The sequence below is a fragment of the Bombina bombina genome, chromosome 7 (genome assembly GCF_027579735.1).
Source record: "Bombina bombina isolate aBomBom1 chromosome 7, aBomBom1.pri, whole genome shotgun sequence".
Classification (NCBI taxonomy): domain Eukaryota; kingdom Metazoa; phylum Chordata; class Amphibia; order Anura; family Bombinatoridae; genus Bombina; species Bombina bombina.
Window position 1 is genome coordinate 272,726,125 of NC_069505.1, and position 18,562 is coordinate 272,744,686.

The window sequence follows — 18,562 nt, forward strand, 5'->3', positions numbered from 1 at the left end:
CCTCTCACTCTCACTCCCTCTCACTCTCACTCCCTCTCACTCTCACTCCCTCTCACTCTCACTCCCTCTCACTCCCCCTCTCACTCTCCCTCTCACTCTCCCTCTCACTCTCCCTCTCACTCTCCCTCTCACTCCCTCTCACTCCCTCTCACTCCCTCTCACTCCCTCTCACTCCCTCTCACTCCCTCTCACTCCCTCTCACTCCCTCTCACTCCCTCTCACTCCCTCTCACTCCCTCTCACTCCCTCTCACTCACTCTCACTCACTCTCACTCCCTCTCACTCTCACTCCCTCTCACTCTCACTCTCACTCCCTCTCACTCCCTCTCACTCTCACTCCCTCTCACTCTCACTCCCTCTCACTCTCACTCCCTCTCACTCTCACTCCCTCTCACTCTCACTCCCTCTCACTCCCTCTCACTCCCTCTCTCTCCCTCTCACTCCCTCTCACTCCCTCTCACTCCCTCTCACTCCCTCTCACTCTCACTCCCTCTCACTCTCACTCCCTCTCACTCTCACTCTCACTCACTCTCACTCTCACTCCCTCTCACTCTCACTCCCTCTCACTCACTCTCACTCTCTCTCACTCTCACTCCCTCTCACTCACTCTCACTCTCTCTCACTCTCTCTCCCTCTCACTCACTCTCACTCTCTCTCACTCTCACTCCCTCTCACTCACTCTCACTCTCACTCCCTCTCACTCCCTCTCACTCCAACTCCAAAATACAAGAAGTATTATAGCGATCAGTGACAATTCACTTATTGCTTATAATATGGGAAAAATATTTCTCAAAAGTATGGAACATGTTTATGTTGTCTCTCTTGGTATTTGCATAGCTAAATATGTGCTATACCTACTGCTTGTGCTTTTTTATGTGGAAAGACTGTAAAAATGAACTTGACTAATGCCAATAGTGACAAGTGAGTTTGTCCCTTATGTGACATGTCACTGTCTCTCTTGCACAACCAATCCATCTAAACGTGCTTAATATGCAATGAGAATCCTTTTGTATAGTAAAATGTAGGTTGTAAAATTCTAAGTCTAAGGATTATATTGATTTTTAATGTCTGTTAGGGATGTGCGTTTTGATCCTTAATTAGGGTCCAAATGTGGAAGAAAGCGGATGCTTCTGGTATTAGATTCCTTTCAAAGCTGTATTTATTCTTGTGAAAGTTCAACACACTAAGATCTGAATTTTCACAGATCTTAGTGCATTGCACTTTCAGAAGAATAAATCTGGTTTTCGAAAAAAGAGACGAATTGCACGAGTGACCTCCTTCTTCCGCATTTGGATCCTAACTAACGATTCAAATGCACATCCCTAATATGTTATTGTATATTGTATGTATCGTTTATTGTATATTGTATGTATCGTATAAATTTGTGTATATTGATACCTTTTCGAAAAAAATTATATATATTTTTTTTAATTTGTAGGACCGTAAACTGACAAAACAGGAAAGACAGAGGTTTAAAGAGGAAGCAGAAATGTTAAAAGGTTTACAACATCCGAATATTGTTCGATTCTATGACTTCTGGGAATCCTGTCTCAAAGGGAAGAAATGTATTGTTCTTGTTACTGAGCTTATGACCTCAGGGACATTGAAAACGTAAGTAAATTGGTTTACTTCTGAATATACTAATGTTTTAATTTTCATTCTTAAAGGGACATTAAACCCAAAATATTTATTTCATGATTCAGACAGAGAATACAATTTTAAACAACATTCCAGGTTACTTCTATTATCAAATTTGCTTTATTCTTTAGATATCCTTTGTTAAAGATATAGCAATGCACATGGGTGAGCCAATCACATGAGGCATCTATGTGCAGCCACCAATCAGAAGCTACTGAGCCTATCTAGATATGCTTTTAAGGAAAGAATATCAAGAGAATGAAGCAAATTAGATAATAGAAGTAAATTAGAAAGTAGTTTAAAATGGTATTCTCTATCTGAATCATGAAAAAAAAATGTGGGTTTAATGTCCCTTTAATTATATCACTGACATTTATTACTTTAAAGGGACGTTACAACCAAAAATCAAATGCATGAGTTATTTCTGTTTGTGAATAGAAGCAGGTTTGCAATAAACGTGTATTGGCTTTAACTAGATACATTTGTAGGTTTTAACAACCCTTTTCCAGACAAATATGCTTAACTTGTTACACGTGCCACTTTTTTTTTCCCTTTAATGTTCCTTCAACTTCTTATTGAGTAAATCCTGTTTGTATTATGGACTTAAAGGTCATGAAAGTCAAACTTAAACGTTTTGTTACTTAGATTAGAGTATGGATAAGAGAGAAAAAAAAACCCTTTCCAATTTACTTTCATTATCAAATAGTGCACACATTTTTATATGCACACTGTGGAAGACACTGGCTACCCAGACTCGGTAGCTCCGTTAGAAGGGTCTTTTCTATACCTGGAACACGCCGCTATGTAGCGGAGGAAAGTGGTTATTTGGGTGGGCACCGCTATAATCAGACAGTCACAGGACCAGTATTCAGGTGCAACAAAGAACAACTTTATTGTGGAAATGCACTGCTTATATACACACACACATCTTAAAAAGGACCGTATAGAGTAAGGGTGAGTGGGGGTAGGGCAGAGTATAATATATACAGGAGGTTAGTGGTTAAAGGCAGATAGCCAAATTTGAGTCTTATAATCTCCTAACCACTAATACCTCCTGCCACAGATTTAAAGTTAAATAGCAAAGTAAAACTAACAAGTAATTGTAAATAGACTTACAAGTAAGAGTAGGTAATTTTAATCTGTGAGAGAAGACATTCACCAACTGAGCCCATACAAAGTCAGAGATAGAAATGTTTTTTATAAAAAAAGGGATTTTGTCTTATCCATTATAGTTAAACATTCATACACTAAAATGTATTAAGTAAATAATATATTTAACCACACATACATGAGCAAAGGCTGAGAATTAAAAACACTGCACCCATGTTGAGCTGTGATTCTAAATTAATCTGAAATCAACGGTTTAGGGTATCAAGCAACATAAATATAAATATAGACTAAGCCCTTACAATCCGAGGGCTAAATTAAAGTTAATTTTAACAGATATATTATTATGCTGCAATTACCAGAACGAGGGTGAGCAAGTTAAAAAAGGGAAAGACAAAGCTTATCCCAGAGGACCCCTGACGTACGTTTCACAAAAAACGCTTCCTCAGAGGGGTGGTGAGCCGCTGCAAAATGTCATATTTATGAGTCTATAAGACCCTCCTCGAGCACTGGTTGGATATGCCTGATTGCCATTTGTGATGTTATAATTGGCTTATACATATGTCAATCACAGAGGTGGAAAACGATAGGGTAAGATAGGGGGTAGTGGTTCCTGACGTTAGCATAATGTCGAACATGGGCGTGTTTGTATACACTAACATCACTGGTATAGCCCTCATTGGACGATCCTGTGGAACATATGTTCTAAGATTATGCTAAGCCCGATACCTAACATATAGTGAAAGAAACAAAAAACAGTTGCTGCGAATTGAAATTATATCCTAGGCAGATAGATTTAATGCGTCCTTACTATTTGATGTTTTAGATGTTATATCGAGTGAGTAATATTGGTCAATAGACGCAATTTCTTCCTGATCGTCATTACCTATTGATTAGTATCAAGAGGTTGATATGTATGGGAGTGTGCAGCGATTTCTCCATGAAGAAGTGCTTCCTAAGTTTCTATGAATAGGCAGCCCATGAGTTTGATCAATCTTCAGACCGATTATGCAGAAGCGAAGTTTACCTATTGAAATTAGGGGTGCGTAAAGTATCATGTGGATCGCTTTTGATTGGATGATCTTACTGGACATATGGTGCTTATGGCCATTAATAGGATGTTAATGAAATGGCGTAAATTGAATATGCCAGATGTTATATGATATCATATTAATTATTAGGATGTAACGTATATCGTGCAATCTGATGAAACTTATTACCAGTACATTCATAGAAATGGAGGTTGCATCATATACGTTACATCCTAATAATTAATATGATATCATATAACATCTGGCATATTCAATTTACGCCATTTCATTAACATCCTATTAATGGCCATAAGCACCATATGTCCAGTAAGATCACCCAATCAAAAGCGATCCACATGATACTTTACGCACCCCTAATTTCAATAGGTAAACTTCGCTTCTGCATAATCGGTCTGAAGATTGATCAAACTCATGGGCTGCCTATTCATAGAAACTTAGGAAGCGCTATATGCACTACAACCCTACAATCATTATGACATTATGTGTAATATTTATCAGTATTCAGACACTTGTGATAAACTTCACTTATTTTAATATCCGAATGGTTGAGTGTTGCACACTTTTCTGTATTTATTTTTTGTTTCTCATTTTATAAGCTGACTAAAATATGGACTTATGCCATAACCATATTATTTATATTTGTGATACACAAGATAATTTTACTAATGCTCTTACAGCATAACATACGTCAAACAGGATTGCCCAATTAGAGTGCAATACATCATGCTCTGGCACGCCCTCTATGACTAATATAAACACACGGGAGGCCGATCATCCAATCAAATCGACCTTTTCACATTATGACATGTCCCTGGATGACAACGATAAACATGGTCTGTTTATACATTTTAAAAATACTACTCTTCTTCATGGAGAAATCGCTGCACACTCCCATACATATCAACCTCTTGATACTAATCAATAGGTAATGACGATCAGGAAGAAATTGCGTCTATTGACCAATATTACTCACTCAATATAACATCTCAAACATCAAATAGTAGGGACACATTAAATCTATCTGCCTAGGATATAATTTCAATTTGCAGCAACTGTTTTTTGTTTCTTTCACTATATGTTAGGTATCGGGCTTAGCATAATCTTAGAACATATGTTCCACAGGATCGTCCAATGAGGGCTATACCAGTGACGTAAGTGTATACAAACACGCCCATGTTAGACATTATGCTAACGTCAGGAACCACTACCCCCTATCTTACCCTATTGTTTTCAACCTCTGTGATTGACATATGTATAAGCCAATTATAACATCACAAATGGCAATCAGGCATATCCAACCAGTGCTCGAGGAGGGTCTTAAAGACTCATAAATATGACATTTTGCAGCGGCTCACCACCCCTCTGAGGAAGCGTTTTTTGTGAAACGTACGTCAGGGGTCCTCTGGGATAAGCTTTGTCTTTCCCTTTTTTAACTTGCTCACCCTCGTTGTTCTGGTAATTGCAGCATAATAATATATCTGTTAAAATTAACTTTAATTTAGCCCTCGGATTGTAAGGGCTTAGTCTATATTTATATTTATGCTGCTTGATACTCTAAACTGTTGATTTCAGATTAATTTAGAATCACAGATCAACCTGGGTGCAGTGTTTTTAATTCTCAGCCTTTGCTCATGTATGTGTGGTTAAATATATTATTTACTTAAACATTCATACACTAAAATTTATTAACTATAATGGATAAGACAAAATCCCTTTTTTTTTATAAAAAAACATATTTCTATCTCTGACTTTGTATGGGCTCAGTTGGTGAATGTCTTCTCTCACAGATTAGTTACCTACTCTTACTTGTAAGTCTATTTACAATTACTTGTTAGTTGTACATCTTAAAAAGGAGTCTTATCAGACCCCCAGATCTCCTGCCCCTCCAGACAGGCTGGCGCCCCCCATAGCAGCTATAGTCCCATAGAGTCCCAGTTATATAGGGGGTTATTCCAGGGGAGCGGCGTCACTTCCAGGGTGTCATTGGAAAGCTCTCGGTCCCCAGATGCCACAGTCCGTTGCTGGGGGCGGAGCTATGGGTAATCAAACTTACACCGGGAAAGCCATGGGAAGTAGGAGTTGTAGGGTGGTCCCGAAACCCCAAGTTCCCAAAGGAGCTCCCCTCTGGCAATCACCCCACTTCTTGGGCAATCCCCAAAAGAGCGGAGCTCTGGGTTGAAGGGCCGTTGGAGCGGCCTGGGGTAAAGGTCATTGGGTATTCAGGGAGGCATGGCCAGTCGGTAGTTCCAGGAAATCGGCCAGCCGGAAAGGGGTTAGGCGGTCAGATCAGCTCTTCCGTGAGGATGTATATATATATATATCACAAAACAAACAAAACCAAGAGTCTGGGAGATCATGAATGCCCTGAAAAGGCCAAATCCGGTGTGAAAATGGCGGGGCTGTGTAATAGGGGGGTGGGGATTTAGCCTTGCCGGCCTGGCATCCGTGACGCACACTTTCTGTAAATGGACAGAAACTTCAAGTAGTGGACCAATTCACATACCTGGGCATTACCCTCTCTCGAACAGTGTCAATTGACACTGATGAATTCCTAAAGCCTGTTCTGCCTTCGGCCAATTGTACTCTAATATCTGGGAATGCTAGGTCACTGAGAAGTGGTGCTAAAATACTCTGCTGTACACCTGCAAGACCTGGACTGTCAATCTGGAGTCATACACAGTCTCAATCACTTCTAAATGTCCTGTCTGTGACGGGTTCTAAAGATCAGGTGGCAGGACAAGGTGCCCGATACTGAAGTCCTTACGAGAGCCAGTCCGCTGTCATTTCAAACACTGCTGATGAGAGCTCAGGCTACATGGGCCAGATATATATTGAGAATATCAGACGAGCGCATTCCTAAACGGCTCTTCTACAGAGAACTTGCCCAGGGAAAGTGCTGCCATGGACAACAAAAGAAGCCACTTTAAAGTCTCTTGGGATCAGCATTGCCACATGAGGAACCGTACGGCATGACGCAGCCTCATTTTTACAGGCAGTAAATACCTCTAAGGCAAGGCGTACTGCTGAAAAGTCCAGAGTTGCCTACACTTCATCGACCGTGCCTTCACATGTCTGCCTGACGTGTCGCAGGATGTTACATGCCCGAATCGGACTGATCAGTCACCTTTTGGACGCACAGAGCTCGATTATCAAATGAATGAGATGTTGAGGTCTTTATTTACAAGGATGGGCAAACATCAACATATGTGTATATTAGTCTGATTAGGCGTAAATTGGAAAGTTGTTTTAAATTGTATGTTCTATCTGAATCATGAAAGAAAAAATAAATGGGTTTCATATTCCTTTAAACTTATGACACAGCACTATTAAAAAAAAAAATTCTTACATAATAGATCAGATTAACTTGATTTGGACACTGATAGGAAGTGCATGTTTGTGCACAATGCATCATCAGAGACAGATATTTTTTACTGGCTGATAAAGTCTTTCTGTTTTACATTAGATCTGTGAGAACTGTTAAAGGGACACTTAACCCAAATTTTTTTCTTTCGCGATTCAGATAGAGCATGCAATTTTAAGCAACTTTCTAATTTACTCATTTTATCATTTTGTCTTCATTCTCTTGGTATCTTTATTTGAAATGCCAGAATGTAAGTTTAGATGCCGGCCCCTTTTTGGTGAACAACCTGGGTTGTTCTTGCTGATTGGTGGATAAATTTACCCACCAATAAACAAGTGCTGTCCAGTGTCCTGATCCAAAAATTGTCTGGCTTCTTAGCTTAGATGCCTTCTTTTTCAAATAAAGATTGCAAGAGAACGAAGAAAAATTGATAATAGGAGTAAATTTAGAAAGTTGCTTAAAACTGCATGCTCAATCTGAATCACAAAATAAAAAATTTGGGTTCAGTGTCCCTTTAAGTCCCATAAACGTACAAATTATTATTATTATTATTTTTTTTTTTTTTTTAAATGGATTTTTAAAAATTCCCGTTTTTTAGATGTCAAACATGAAACAAAATACTAAGTAATATACAAGTTACTGAATCTAAGTGATGTAGCCGCTTTATTTTCTGTTTCAGATACTTGAAGAGGTTTAAGGTAATGAAGCCAAAGGTTCTGCGCAGCTGGTGCCGGCAAATACTCAAAGGGTTGCATTTCCTCCACACGCGGACTCCACCAATCATCCACAGGGACTTAAAATGTGATAACATCTTTATTACTGGCCCAACTGGATCTGTGAAAATAGGGGACCTTGGCTTGGCAACCTTAAAGAGAGCATCATTTGCAAAAAGTGTTATAGGTAACCACTGCACAATTATGATTATAATGGTTTGATACTAAACACAATTTTTTTTTCTTTGATTCAGATACAGCAGCAATTTTTAAGCACCTTTCTAATTTCCTCCTTTTACCAATTTTTCTTTGTTCTCTTGCTATCTTTATTTGAAAAGCGGGAATCTAAAGCTTAGGAGCTTTGCCTATTTTAGGTTCAGAACCTAGGTTGCACTTGCTGATTGGTGGCTAAATGTAGCCACCAATAAGCAAGCGCTATCCAGGGTTCTGAACCTAAAATGGGCCGTCTCCTAAGCTTTACATTTTTGCTTTTTAAATAAAAACATTTTTGTCAGATTGAAAACAAAGTTTTTTTTTCCACCAGCTTTCTTATAAGGCAGTTGCCGGTGTTAGAAACTATTTTTCTACTACAGACATTATGAATTTACATGTTAATTTTTTTTTATTTATTTTTTTTGTTCAGTCATCCTTAAAGGGACATTCCTAGCAACACACAGCTGGTTATATGTGGGCTATATATCTGTCGCTGCTGATTGGCTCACTGTAATTTTCCTGCTCTGGAGCTACAATGCACACGGTTATTGAGCAGGACAGGACATGATCTGTTTTCTAACTCCTTTTGTAGTGGTTAAAGGGACATGAAACTCAAATAATTTATTTCATGGTTCAGAAAGCGAATACAATTTTAAACAACTTTCCAATTTACTTCTATTATCTAACTTGCTTTATTCTCTTGGTATCCATTGTTTAAGATACAGCAATGCACATGGGTGAGCCAATAACATGAGGCATCTATGTGCAGCCACCAATCAGCACTTCCTGAGCCAACCTAGTTATGCTTTTCCACGGAGGATACCAAGAGAACAAAACGAATTTGATAATAGAAGTAAATTGGAAAGTTATTTAAAATTGTACACGTGTACGTAATGTTCTCTCTGAATCATGAAAGAGAAAATGTGGTTTTAATATGCATTTTTAAACCCATGCAACAACTACATTCTCTAATAAATAAAAATATTATTATTATGCAATGTATACATTGTGTGAGGCAAAACGGCAGTACTACTACAGAGAATATTGGGGGGTAAAAATATGATTTTATGGGTTATGTTTCTCATGCAGATAAACAAGTAGAGCATTAATATAAAGAAGCATTTAAGAGATCTATTGTTAGTATTGTTTGTTTTGTAATGCATCTATCTTTCTTATAAATATGTTTGATACAAAATGATCCATTTTACTTGTAGGAACTCCAGAGTTTATGGCCCCAGAAATGTATGAAGAGCATTATGATGAGTCTGTAGATGTCTATGCATTTGGAATGTGCATGCTCGAAATGGCTACTTCTGAATACCCATACTCTGAATGCCAAAATGCAGCTCAGATATATCGGAAAGTAACCAGTGTAAGTTATCTGTGAGCTTTTTATTCTTTTGCAAATCTGTATATCAAGTGTGTGTATATATGTATGTAAATATGTGTGTATATGTATGTATGTGCATATATACTGTATGTATGTATGCATGTGTGTATGTGTGTGTATATATATATATATATATATATATATGTGTGTGTGTGCGTATATGTGTATGTATGTGTATGTGTATATATATATATATATATATATATATATATATATATATATATATATATATATATATATATATATGTGTGTGTATATATATATATATATATATATATATATATATATATATATATACACATATATATATATATATATATATATATATATATATATATATATATATATATATATATATATATATATAATCTTGATTGGAGTAGCCGTGTTAGTCCAGAGATTAAGATATCAAAATAACAAGAGTATTGCAATGATACTTTTTTTTTATTGGTCAGTATTGCTTCAGACTTGATAAAGGAAGGAACGCTTCCGAAAGCTTGTCAATTTATATATGTATAGTTAGTCCAATAAAAAAAAGTATCATTGCTCAATGCAATACTCTTGTTATTTTGAGATATATATATATAGGGTGTGTGTATATATAAATATAATATAAACAAAGCTGTGTGTGTAAGATATAACTATTGTTTACCAGTTTCAGGCAAAAAAGTTGCTAGTTCAATATTTTTAAATCTATATGAAAAAAAGTTTGCTATTTTCTCTATTTGCTGAAATTTCCTACCTATTTATCTTTTCTGTACCTTACACTTCACAAATGTGAAACCTTTTTGTGCTATAAATAGATGTCCAAAAACAAGCTATAGCAAATGACTGTCACTATGGGAAAAAATGTATCCATCTGCAGGCGGAGATGTTTTCAAGCCCACCTGTAATCTCCAATGCAGCATCACTCAGCGGAATGTAAGACCGCACAAGAGTTCTCTTGTATCAATTTACGCTCCCATGCTCTCGCTCAACAAATCCTAGCTAACTGCACAACAATGCTGTCTATACCAAAATTAGAACCAAGACTAGCCTTGTTGTCTGTGGACCAAAGGCCAGATTGGCTCCTCCAAATAATGCAAATGTTGGTGTTTGGCTATTGAAAAATAATTTGTTTTAAAAAAAGTTGAGACTTGGCTGAGATGTTATTCTATAGCAAAACAACAGAAATGTCTTTAATTACAAGTTACAAGGTGTTTATTATCAATATAAATTTGTGGCCTCTCGCACGCTTGTGCAAGTCTACACAGCAATGTGTCAGAAGCTGGAAATGCAGCTTAATAAATTCTCCTGTGTGTCACCCACACTTATGATACTGGAGGATGGATAACTGGAGAAATAATTCTTGTTTTAGATGGGGTGTTTATTTGCAAAATATTTATTTAGACAATGTAACCAAACTGCACACATGAGGGAAATCTGTATCCTAATTTATTTATTTTACGCCATGTTATAGAAACTTCTCTTGACCCTCACTTGGAAAAGGAATAGTTTTATAGTTAAAGGGATAGTCAACACTGAAATGTTGTTGTTTAAAAAGATAATGCCTTTATTACCCATTCCCCAGCTTTGCACAACCAATACATTTTATTAATATACCTTATAACATTTATACCTCTAGATTTCTGCCTGTTTCTACGCCACTACAGACAGCCTTTAGTCACATGCTTTTTAATTTGCTTTTCACTACAGGAGACTGTTAGTTCATGTGGGCCATATAGATTACATTGTGCTCACGCCCGTGAAGTTATTTAAAAGTCAGCACAACACAGCACTAATTGGCTACAATGCAAATCAATAGATAATAAATACATAAATAGGTATATGATCAGGGGGCAGTTTGCAGAGGCTTAGATACAAGGTAATCACAGAGGTAAAAAGTTCATTAATATAACTTGTTTTTACAAAACTGGGGAATGGATAATAAAAGGGATTTATCGATCTTTTAAAACCATAAGAATTCTGTTGCAGACTGTCCCTTTAAAGCTGATGCCATCAAAGAAAGAGACTTAAACATATAACCATAATATGCTTAAAAGGTACTTGAAAATCAAAATTAAACCGATGGGTCAGCGAGATTGTGCAGTTTCAAAGGGATATGAAACCCCAAAATTGTATTTCATAATTCAGATAGAGCACTTTATTTTTTTTAAAAAAACTGTCTAATTTACTTCGGTTACCAATTTTTCTATGTTCTCTTGGTATATTTTGTTGAAAATTCTGGAGCACTAGATGGCAGCAGTTTTGTGAGAATGTTATCCGTATGCAAGAGCACTAGATGGCAGCAGTTTTGTGAGAATGTTATCCGTATGCAAGAGCACTAGATGGCAGCAGTTTTGTGAGAATGTTATCTGTATGCAAGAGCACTAGATGGCAGCAGTTTTGTGAGAATGTTATCCGTATGCAAGAGCACTAGATGGCAGCAGTTTTGTGAGAATGTTATCCGTATGCAAGAGCACTAGATGGCAGCAGTTTTGTGAGAATGTTATCCGTATGCAAGAGCACTAGATGGCAGCAGTTTTGTGAGAATGTTATCCGTATGCAAGAGCACTAGATGGCAGCAGTTTTGTGAGAATGTTATCCGTATGCAAGAGCACTAGATGGCAGCAGTTTTGTGAGAATGTTATCCGTATGCAAGAGCACTAGATGGCAGCAGTTTTGTGAGAATGTTATCCGTATGCAAGAGCACTAGATGGCAGCAGTTTTGTGAGAATGTTATCCGTATGCAAGAGCACTAGATGGCAGCAGTTTTGTGAGAATGTTATCCGTATGCAAGAGCACTAGATGGCAGCAGTTTGGTGAGAATGTTATCCGTATGCAAGAGCACTAGATGGCAGCAGTTTGGTGAGAATGTTATCCGTATGCAAGAGCACTAGATGGCAGCAGTTTGGTGAGAATGTTATCCGTATGCAAGAGCACTAGATGGCAGCAGTTTTGTGAGAATGTTATCCGTATGCAAGAGCACTAGATGGCAGCAGTTTTGTAAGAATGTTATCCGTATGCAAGAGCACTAGATGGCAGCAGTTTTGTGAGAATGTTATCAGTATGCAAGAGCACTAGATGGCAGCAGTTTTGTGAGAATGTTATCCGTATGCAAGAGCACTAGATGGCAGCAGTTTTGTGAGAATGTTATCCGTATGCAAGAGCACTAGATGGCAGCAGTTTTGTGAGAATGTTATCCGTATGCAAGAGCACTAGATGGCAGAACAATTTCTGACATGTAGATCACCAGATGCCTTTTCTATGTATCTCTTCAACACAGAATATCATGGGAACGAAGAAACTTTGGTAATGGAAGTAAAAGATAATTTTTGGGTTTCATATCCCTTTTAAGAGACATTTCAATGTACTTATTTTATTAAATGTGCTTTGTTCTCTTGGTATCCTTTGTTATAATGCATACCTAGGTAGGATCAGGAGCTGCAATGCACTATTGGAAGCTCACTGGTAATTGGTGGCTACACATATATGCCTTTAGTCATTCGCTCATGAGATGTGTTAAGTTAACTCCCAGTAGTGCTTTACTCTTCTGGTGCTTACTATAACTATAAGTTTTAACACCTTTGCCAGGGTTAAAGGGACTTTAAACATTAAATACAATTTATTCACCTCCCTCTAATTATGAGTGCCACCATTTTGAAACCTAGGTTACACTGCAGGTATCTGTAGATTTGCTGCACATGTGCAAACACATCAGTCACATGTTGGTACTGGAATGCGGTGAAAGCCAGATTTCAGTATGGCACCAATGAGGAAGGCAAGAAATAACCTCCATACTATGTTTATAAAATATGTTTAGTGTTTAATGTGTCTTTAACCCTTTCATGACAGGGTCATAATGTCTACATCAGAACAACGTTCCAATGTAGACAAATTAAAATCCAGCGATCGTGCAGATTTTAATTATGGGATTCGGTCAGGGGGGGCGTCCCTATGATGATAGGCATGCCCTCTAGACCACGATCACATCCAGGAAGCGCCGTTGGCTTCAGGACAGCCAAACGGCTATGACGTATTTCATCCTAATGGCACTAAAGCCCAGCGCCGTTTGGACAGAATACAACGCCATAACGGTGGTAAAAAGTTAAAGATGAAGTTTTATAAAGCAATAGGGCAATAATAAAAGTACAAACATTTTATAAAAAGTAAACTAAACAGACGAAGGGGAGAAATAAGAGCAAGATGGGCAGCCAGCAGATTCAGAAAGATACGTTTTTATAATGGCTTTTAAAACACTTAAGGTCAGATTACGAGTGGTGCACTAACAGTTATGCGCGAGTGATATCTGGTTTATTGTGGCTGTTTGCACACGTTGGATGTATCGCATGTATTACAAGTTGAAACTAATCGTGACCACTTGAGTGCAATTGAAGTTAACACGCTTCCGGATAGTGCGATCTCAGAGCTCTGGTTAAATGTTTCTAGAAACAAAAAAGTGTCACAAAACATATCAATACATTTAAAAGTACAGTTACTCATAACACTTTTTTAAATAATTTTATTAGATAAAATATTGCACAAAAATAAGTTATAAGGGCTCAAAGATATGAGGTCTCAAAGCAAAATTTATTTTTAAATATAGATTGTATATATTTATATCTATATATAACATATATATATATATATATATATATATATATATATATATATATATATATATATATGTTATATATATATATAAGTACCAATATACCATATGTATAAATGTGTTTATTAATAAATAGAACATATTCTGCAATCTGAAGAACATTGGAATGTGAAATATTCATATTTTCATGTCGGGTTAGCGCACTTGAGAATATTCAATCGGTTTTGTGTGCAAGTAGGCTTCTATGGGGGAATATGCTAATGCAGTTGCTATATTAAAAGTTCATATATATATGAGATCTTTAGATCACAGATATCAGTGCCTGGACTACACCATAGGGCAATTTTTTTGCAATGCAGGACTACTCCTGTGACCATTACAGACTCATAGGACAGGAGACCCAAAGCTGAGTCCCTGAAAAATCAGGACAATAGCAAGTAATGGATTTTTGATTCCTTGTTTGATCTGTTGCTATGTAGTCAACAAATTGCCTCTACTCAGAAGCTACTGTCCTTTCTCTATATACACTTGTGCTTAGGTCTTAGGCCATGACTAATGGGATTTAGCCATATGCTCCCAGCCTCTGGGAAAATGTGATATCCAGTATAATTCTTTTTCTGTCCAATTTATAGAGCTATGGAGACATCCATATTAAAGCAAATCACATCCCTTAGGGAGAGTCTCTTAAAAAAAAATTAAAAAAAAATTCTACGAACAGTGTCTTCCATCTGTTGTCTCAACTGAAAGATGACATAATATAGAAAGAGCCCTTTATAAGCAGTAATTATTCTACAGGAAATTTGTAGATGTCTATTTTTAACAATTTTTTAATATAGCAGTGCAAATAGGATAGAAGTGCAGTAACTACAAGGGTGTCCATAGGAAAATTGACGCACAAACAGTGCATTGCTTAAAGGGACAGTACACTGTAAAATTGTTTTTATATGATTGTATTTTCAATGACTTGTTATACCAGCTGCAGAATATAAAATGTAGGAGAAATTGCATTTTCAGGTTTGTGTATATGAAGTATCTGGCTTTGTGCTTTTAAACCACAGCCTATTACAATCCGGTAATATCATATCTTATTATGTTATCACTTTGTGTACACACACTTGCTTCCTTATCTTATATTTTGTCTGGAAAACCAAAGCTCAATAACTATATTGCACCCCACTGGGAGTGTCATTTCTTCTGCTGGCTGTTAGGCTATTTAATAGCTGAGACTCCAGTATAAAAACATTCAGTATAGGCTGGCATACCACAAGCTAAATTGGCTATTTCAAAGGCAAAAATAGGGGTAAAGGATCTACTTGTATCAATTTAATACACTCCAGCAGGTAAAAGGGATAATTGGGAACAATTTAAATGGGAAATTTTTTTTTGGGTGACCTGTCACTTTAACCCCTTCCCTACATTAGGACGTTCCATGCCGTCTTAATTGTGCTGGACTTTAGCGCCACTAGGACAGCATGGAACGTCCTAGCAGTTCGGCATTACTGAAGCCATAGCCGCTTGCTAAATTAATGATCTCATGATTTCAATTTTTACTTATGTTACATCGGAATTCTTGTTCTACTTATTGCTTGGGAGAGCTCATACAAGTTGTATATGTGCTTGTTTATGTGTGTTTTGTATACATGTGTATATGAATGTGTGTATGTAAACAGTATATGTGTGTGTTTGTGTGTTTAGAAACAAATTAAATGTCAGCGCTAATGAACACACAAAGTAAAACAATATATGTAATAAAACAATAAACAAATATAAATAAATAATAAAAAAATAAAAAAAATTATAGCAGACAAGTATGTCACAAATAAATAAAACAACCTAAAAAGAAAATACAAACATACTAGAATAATTTATAACATAAAATTAAATTAAATGTAATAATAATAATAACAAAAATGATTCCCAATGTCCATAGATCAATAAAATTAATGTCCCATCAGTAGTTGATTTGAATGAATGTTTTGGTAGTCCAAACTGTAGCTCAACGGTATTGTCAAGATAGATGCCGCTTCTCGTTAGGTAATATTTCCGACAATCACCCAGATATGGATAGAGGCTACAAAGGAAGAGTAGGAGAAGCGCAAAAACTTGAGAATTTTATTAAAGTAAAGTACAATAATAACACATAGCAACTTACACTTAAGTAAGCTTGAAAAGTCCCCAGTCACAACACGATCAACAGCAGTGACGGTCTGAGTCTCACTCGATACACCAAGCGTCTGTGTTCACAACTCACCGATTCAAAGAGAACCGGCGTCTGACGTCACTGGTGGAGCAAAGATTCCGGAGCATCCCCCTTCAGGCACAGTGCCTCACAAACTGCAGGATGTCAATAGAGTTTGACGAAGAGTCCCACCACAAACCCTACGCGTTTCGTCCGTGTCTCGGACGAACTTTTTCAAGGGTACAGCTCGGGAAGTTAGAGTACAAGAGCTGCCTTTCAGGACGAGTTAGTCAGGAATTGACGGATTTGTGTGTTTACATACACATATATACAAAACAGGCACATATACTGTTTACATACACATTTATATACACATATATACAAAACGCACAGAAACGGGCACATATACTGTTTACATACACATATTTATATACAAAACACACAAACGGGCACATATACTGTTTACATACACATATTTATATACACATATATACAAAACACACACAAACGGGCACATATACTGTTTACATACACATATTTATATACACATATATACAAAACACACACAAACGGGCACATATACTGTTTACATACACATATTTATATACACATATACAAAACACACAGAAACGGGCACATATACTGTTTACATACACATATTTATATACACATATATACAAAACACACAGAAACGGGCACATATACTGTTTACATACACATATTTATATACACATATACAAAACACACAGAAACAGGCACATATACTGTGTACATACACATATTTATATACACATATATACAAAACACACACAAACGGGCACATATACTGTTTACATACGTGTGTGTATGTATGCATGTATACATACAAACCGTATATGTGCATGTTTGTGTGTGTATATAAATATGTCTATGTACTGGATATAGATACAAATTAAACAACAAATTATATATTTTTATGACAAAAAAAAAAAGAACTTGTGTTGATGCCAAAGTTTAGAGGGGACATAAGACACTAACATTTTAGTGTTTCCCAACTCCAGTCCCCAGGACCCTTAACAGGCCAGATATTCATTATATCATAACTGGCGATGGGCAAATGTGCTGAAAGTGTAATTTGTTTAGTAGAACGAATAGTCCTGTGGACATTTGCTTTGGACAATCGGATGTTGATGAGAATGAAAATGTTACTTTCGTTTTCGAATGTAAAATTCAATTTACCAAATACTTTTCAGAAGTTCAACTGTTAATAGATACAAATTCCCTACCACATTATGTATCAATTTACTAAATGTATCAATTAGAATGTTTTGAATTTGAATATTATATTTAAAGAAAGCATTAGAAATACTATTACAAATACATAGATTCGAATTTTTGAATTTGAATATTGCGTAATTCGAATCAAATTATTAGAAACATTTTAATCGAATATTATATTAAAAGAAAGCATTACTATTCATAAAACAAATGTTAAAATGTTGTACAAACATTCGAAATTCAAAACGAACAAATGTGTTAAAATTTCAATTTTTGAGTGTTGCAAAACATTCGCCCATCCCTCATCTTAACTAGACCACTGGTGAAATAATCAGCTGATAAGTGAGAGCAGGTTAGTAACCATGGTTACTGATATGCTGATTATTTCACCTGTGCTCTAGTTAACTACATATAATGAATATCTGGTCTGTTGGGGTCCTGAGGACTGGAGTTGGGAAGCATTAAGAACAGACATCTTTCTAATTTACTTCTATGATCTAACTTGCTTTGTTCTCTTGGTATCCTTTTGTTGAAAAGCAGGTAGGCTCAGGAGCTGGGAGCTAGCTGCTGACTGTTGGAATCGCATACCTCTTATGGTTAGCTTACTGATGTGTTCAGCTAGCTCCCAGTAGTGCATTGCTGCTACTTCAATAAAGGATACCAAGATAATGAAGCAAAATTGGTAATAATATTTTATTACAGTGAAAATCCAAACATAGCTAATAACGTTCCTGTGAATTTAAAGGGACATTACATTAAAAATATTAGTATTTCCTGCATTTTCTGTTTTTTAACTTTTAAAAATTGTGCTCCACATTGTACTCCCCACTGAAACATTTATGGCAATACAGTGAATCAGTGAATCACGGTTTACATGTTGCTCTTAACTAAAGAAGAATCCCTGAGTATGGAAACGGCGCATGCGAAGGGCCTCGACATTGTGCATGCGTGATAAAAATAAGAAAGAAAACAGCAAGCTGTATGGCTATGGTGTTGATTGGTTGAGAGTAAGAAACATCACCTGAAAAAAAATTGCATGGGGGGGGGGGATTGGCCTTCGAG

General features: G+C 36.6%; 1 protein-coding gene across 1 annotated transcript in view; it reads left to right on the forward strand.

Moving 5' to 3' along the window:
• WNK2 (WNK lysine deficient protein kinase 2) overlaps nucleotides 1-18,562 on the forward strand; it is a 331,019-nt gene that overhangs the window by 107,613 nt on the left and 204,844 nt on the right. Inside the window, exons 3-5 of the mRNA XM_053720758.1 lie at nucleotides 1,438-1,610; nucleotides 7,837-8,057; nucleotides 9,298-9,455. Of these exons, the coding sequence (XP_053576733.1) occupies nucleotides 1,438-1,610; nucleotides 7,837-8,057; nucleotides 9,298-9,455 (552 nt within the window). The remainder of the gene's footprint in view (nucleotides 1-1,437; nucleotides 1,611-7,836; nucleotides 8,058-9,297; nucleotides 9,456-18,562) is intronic.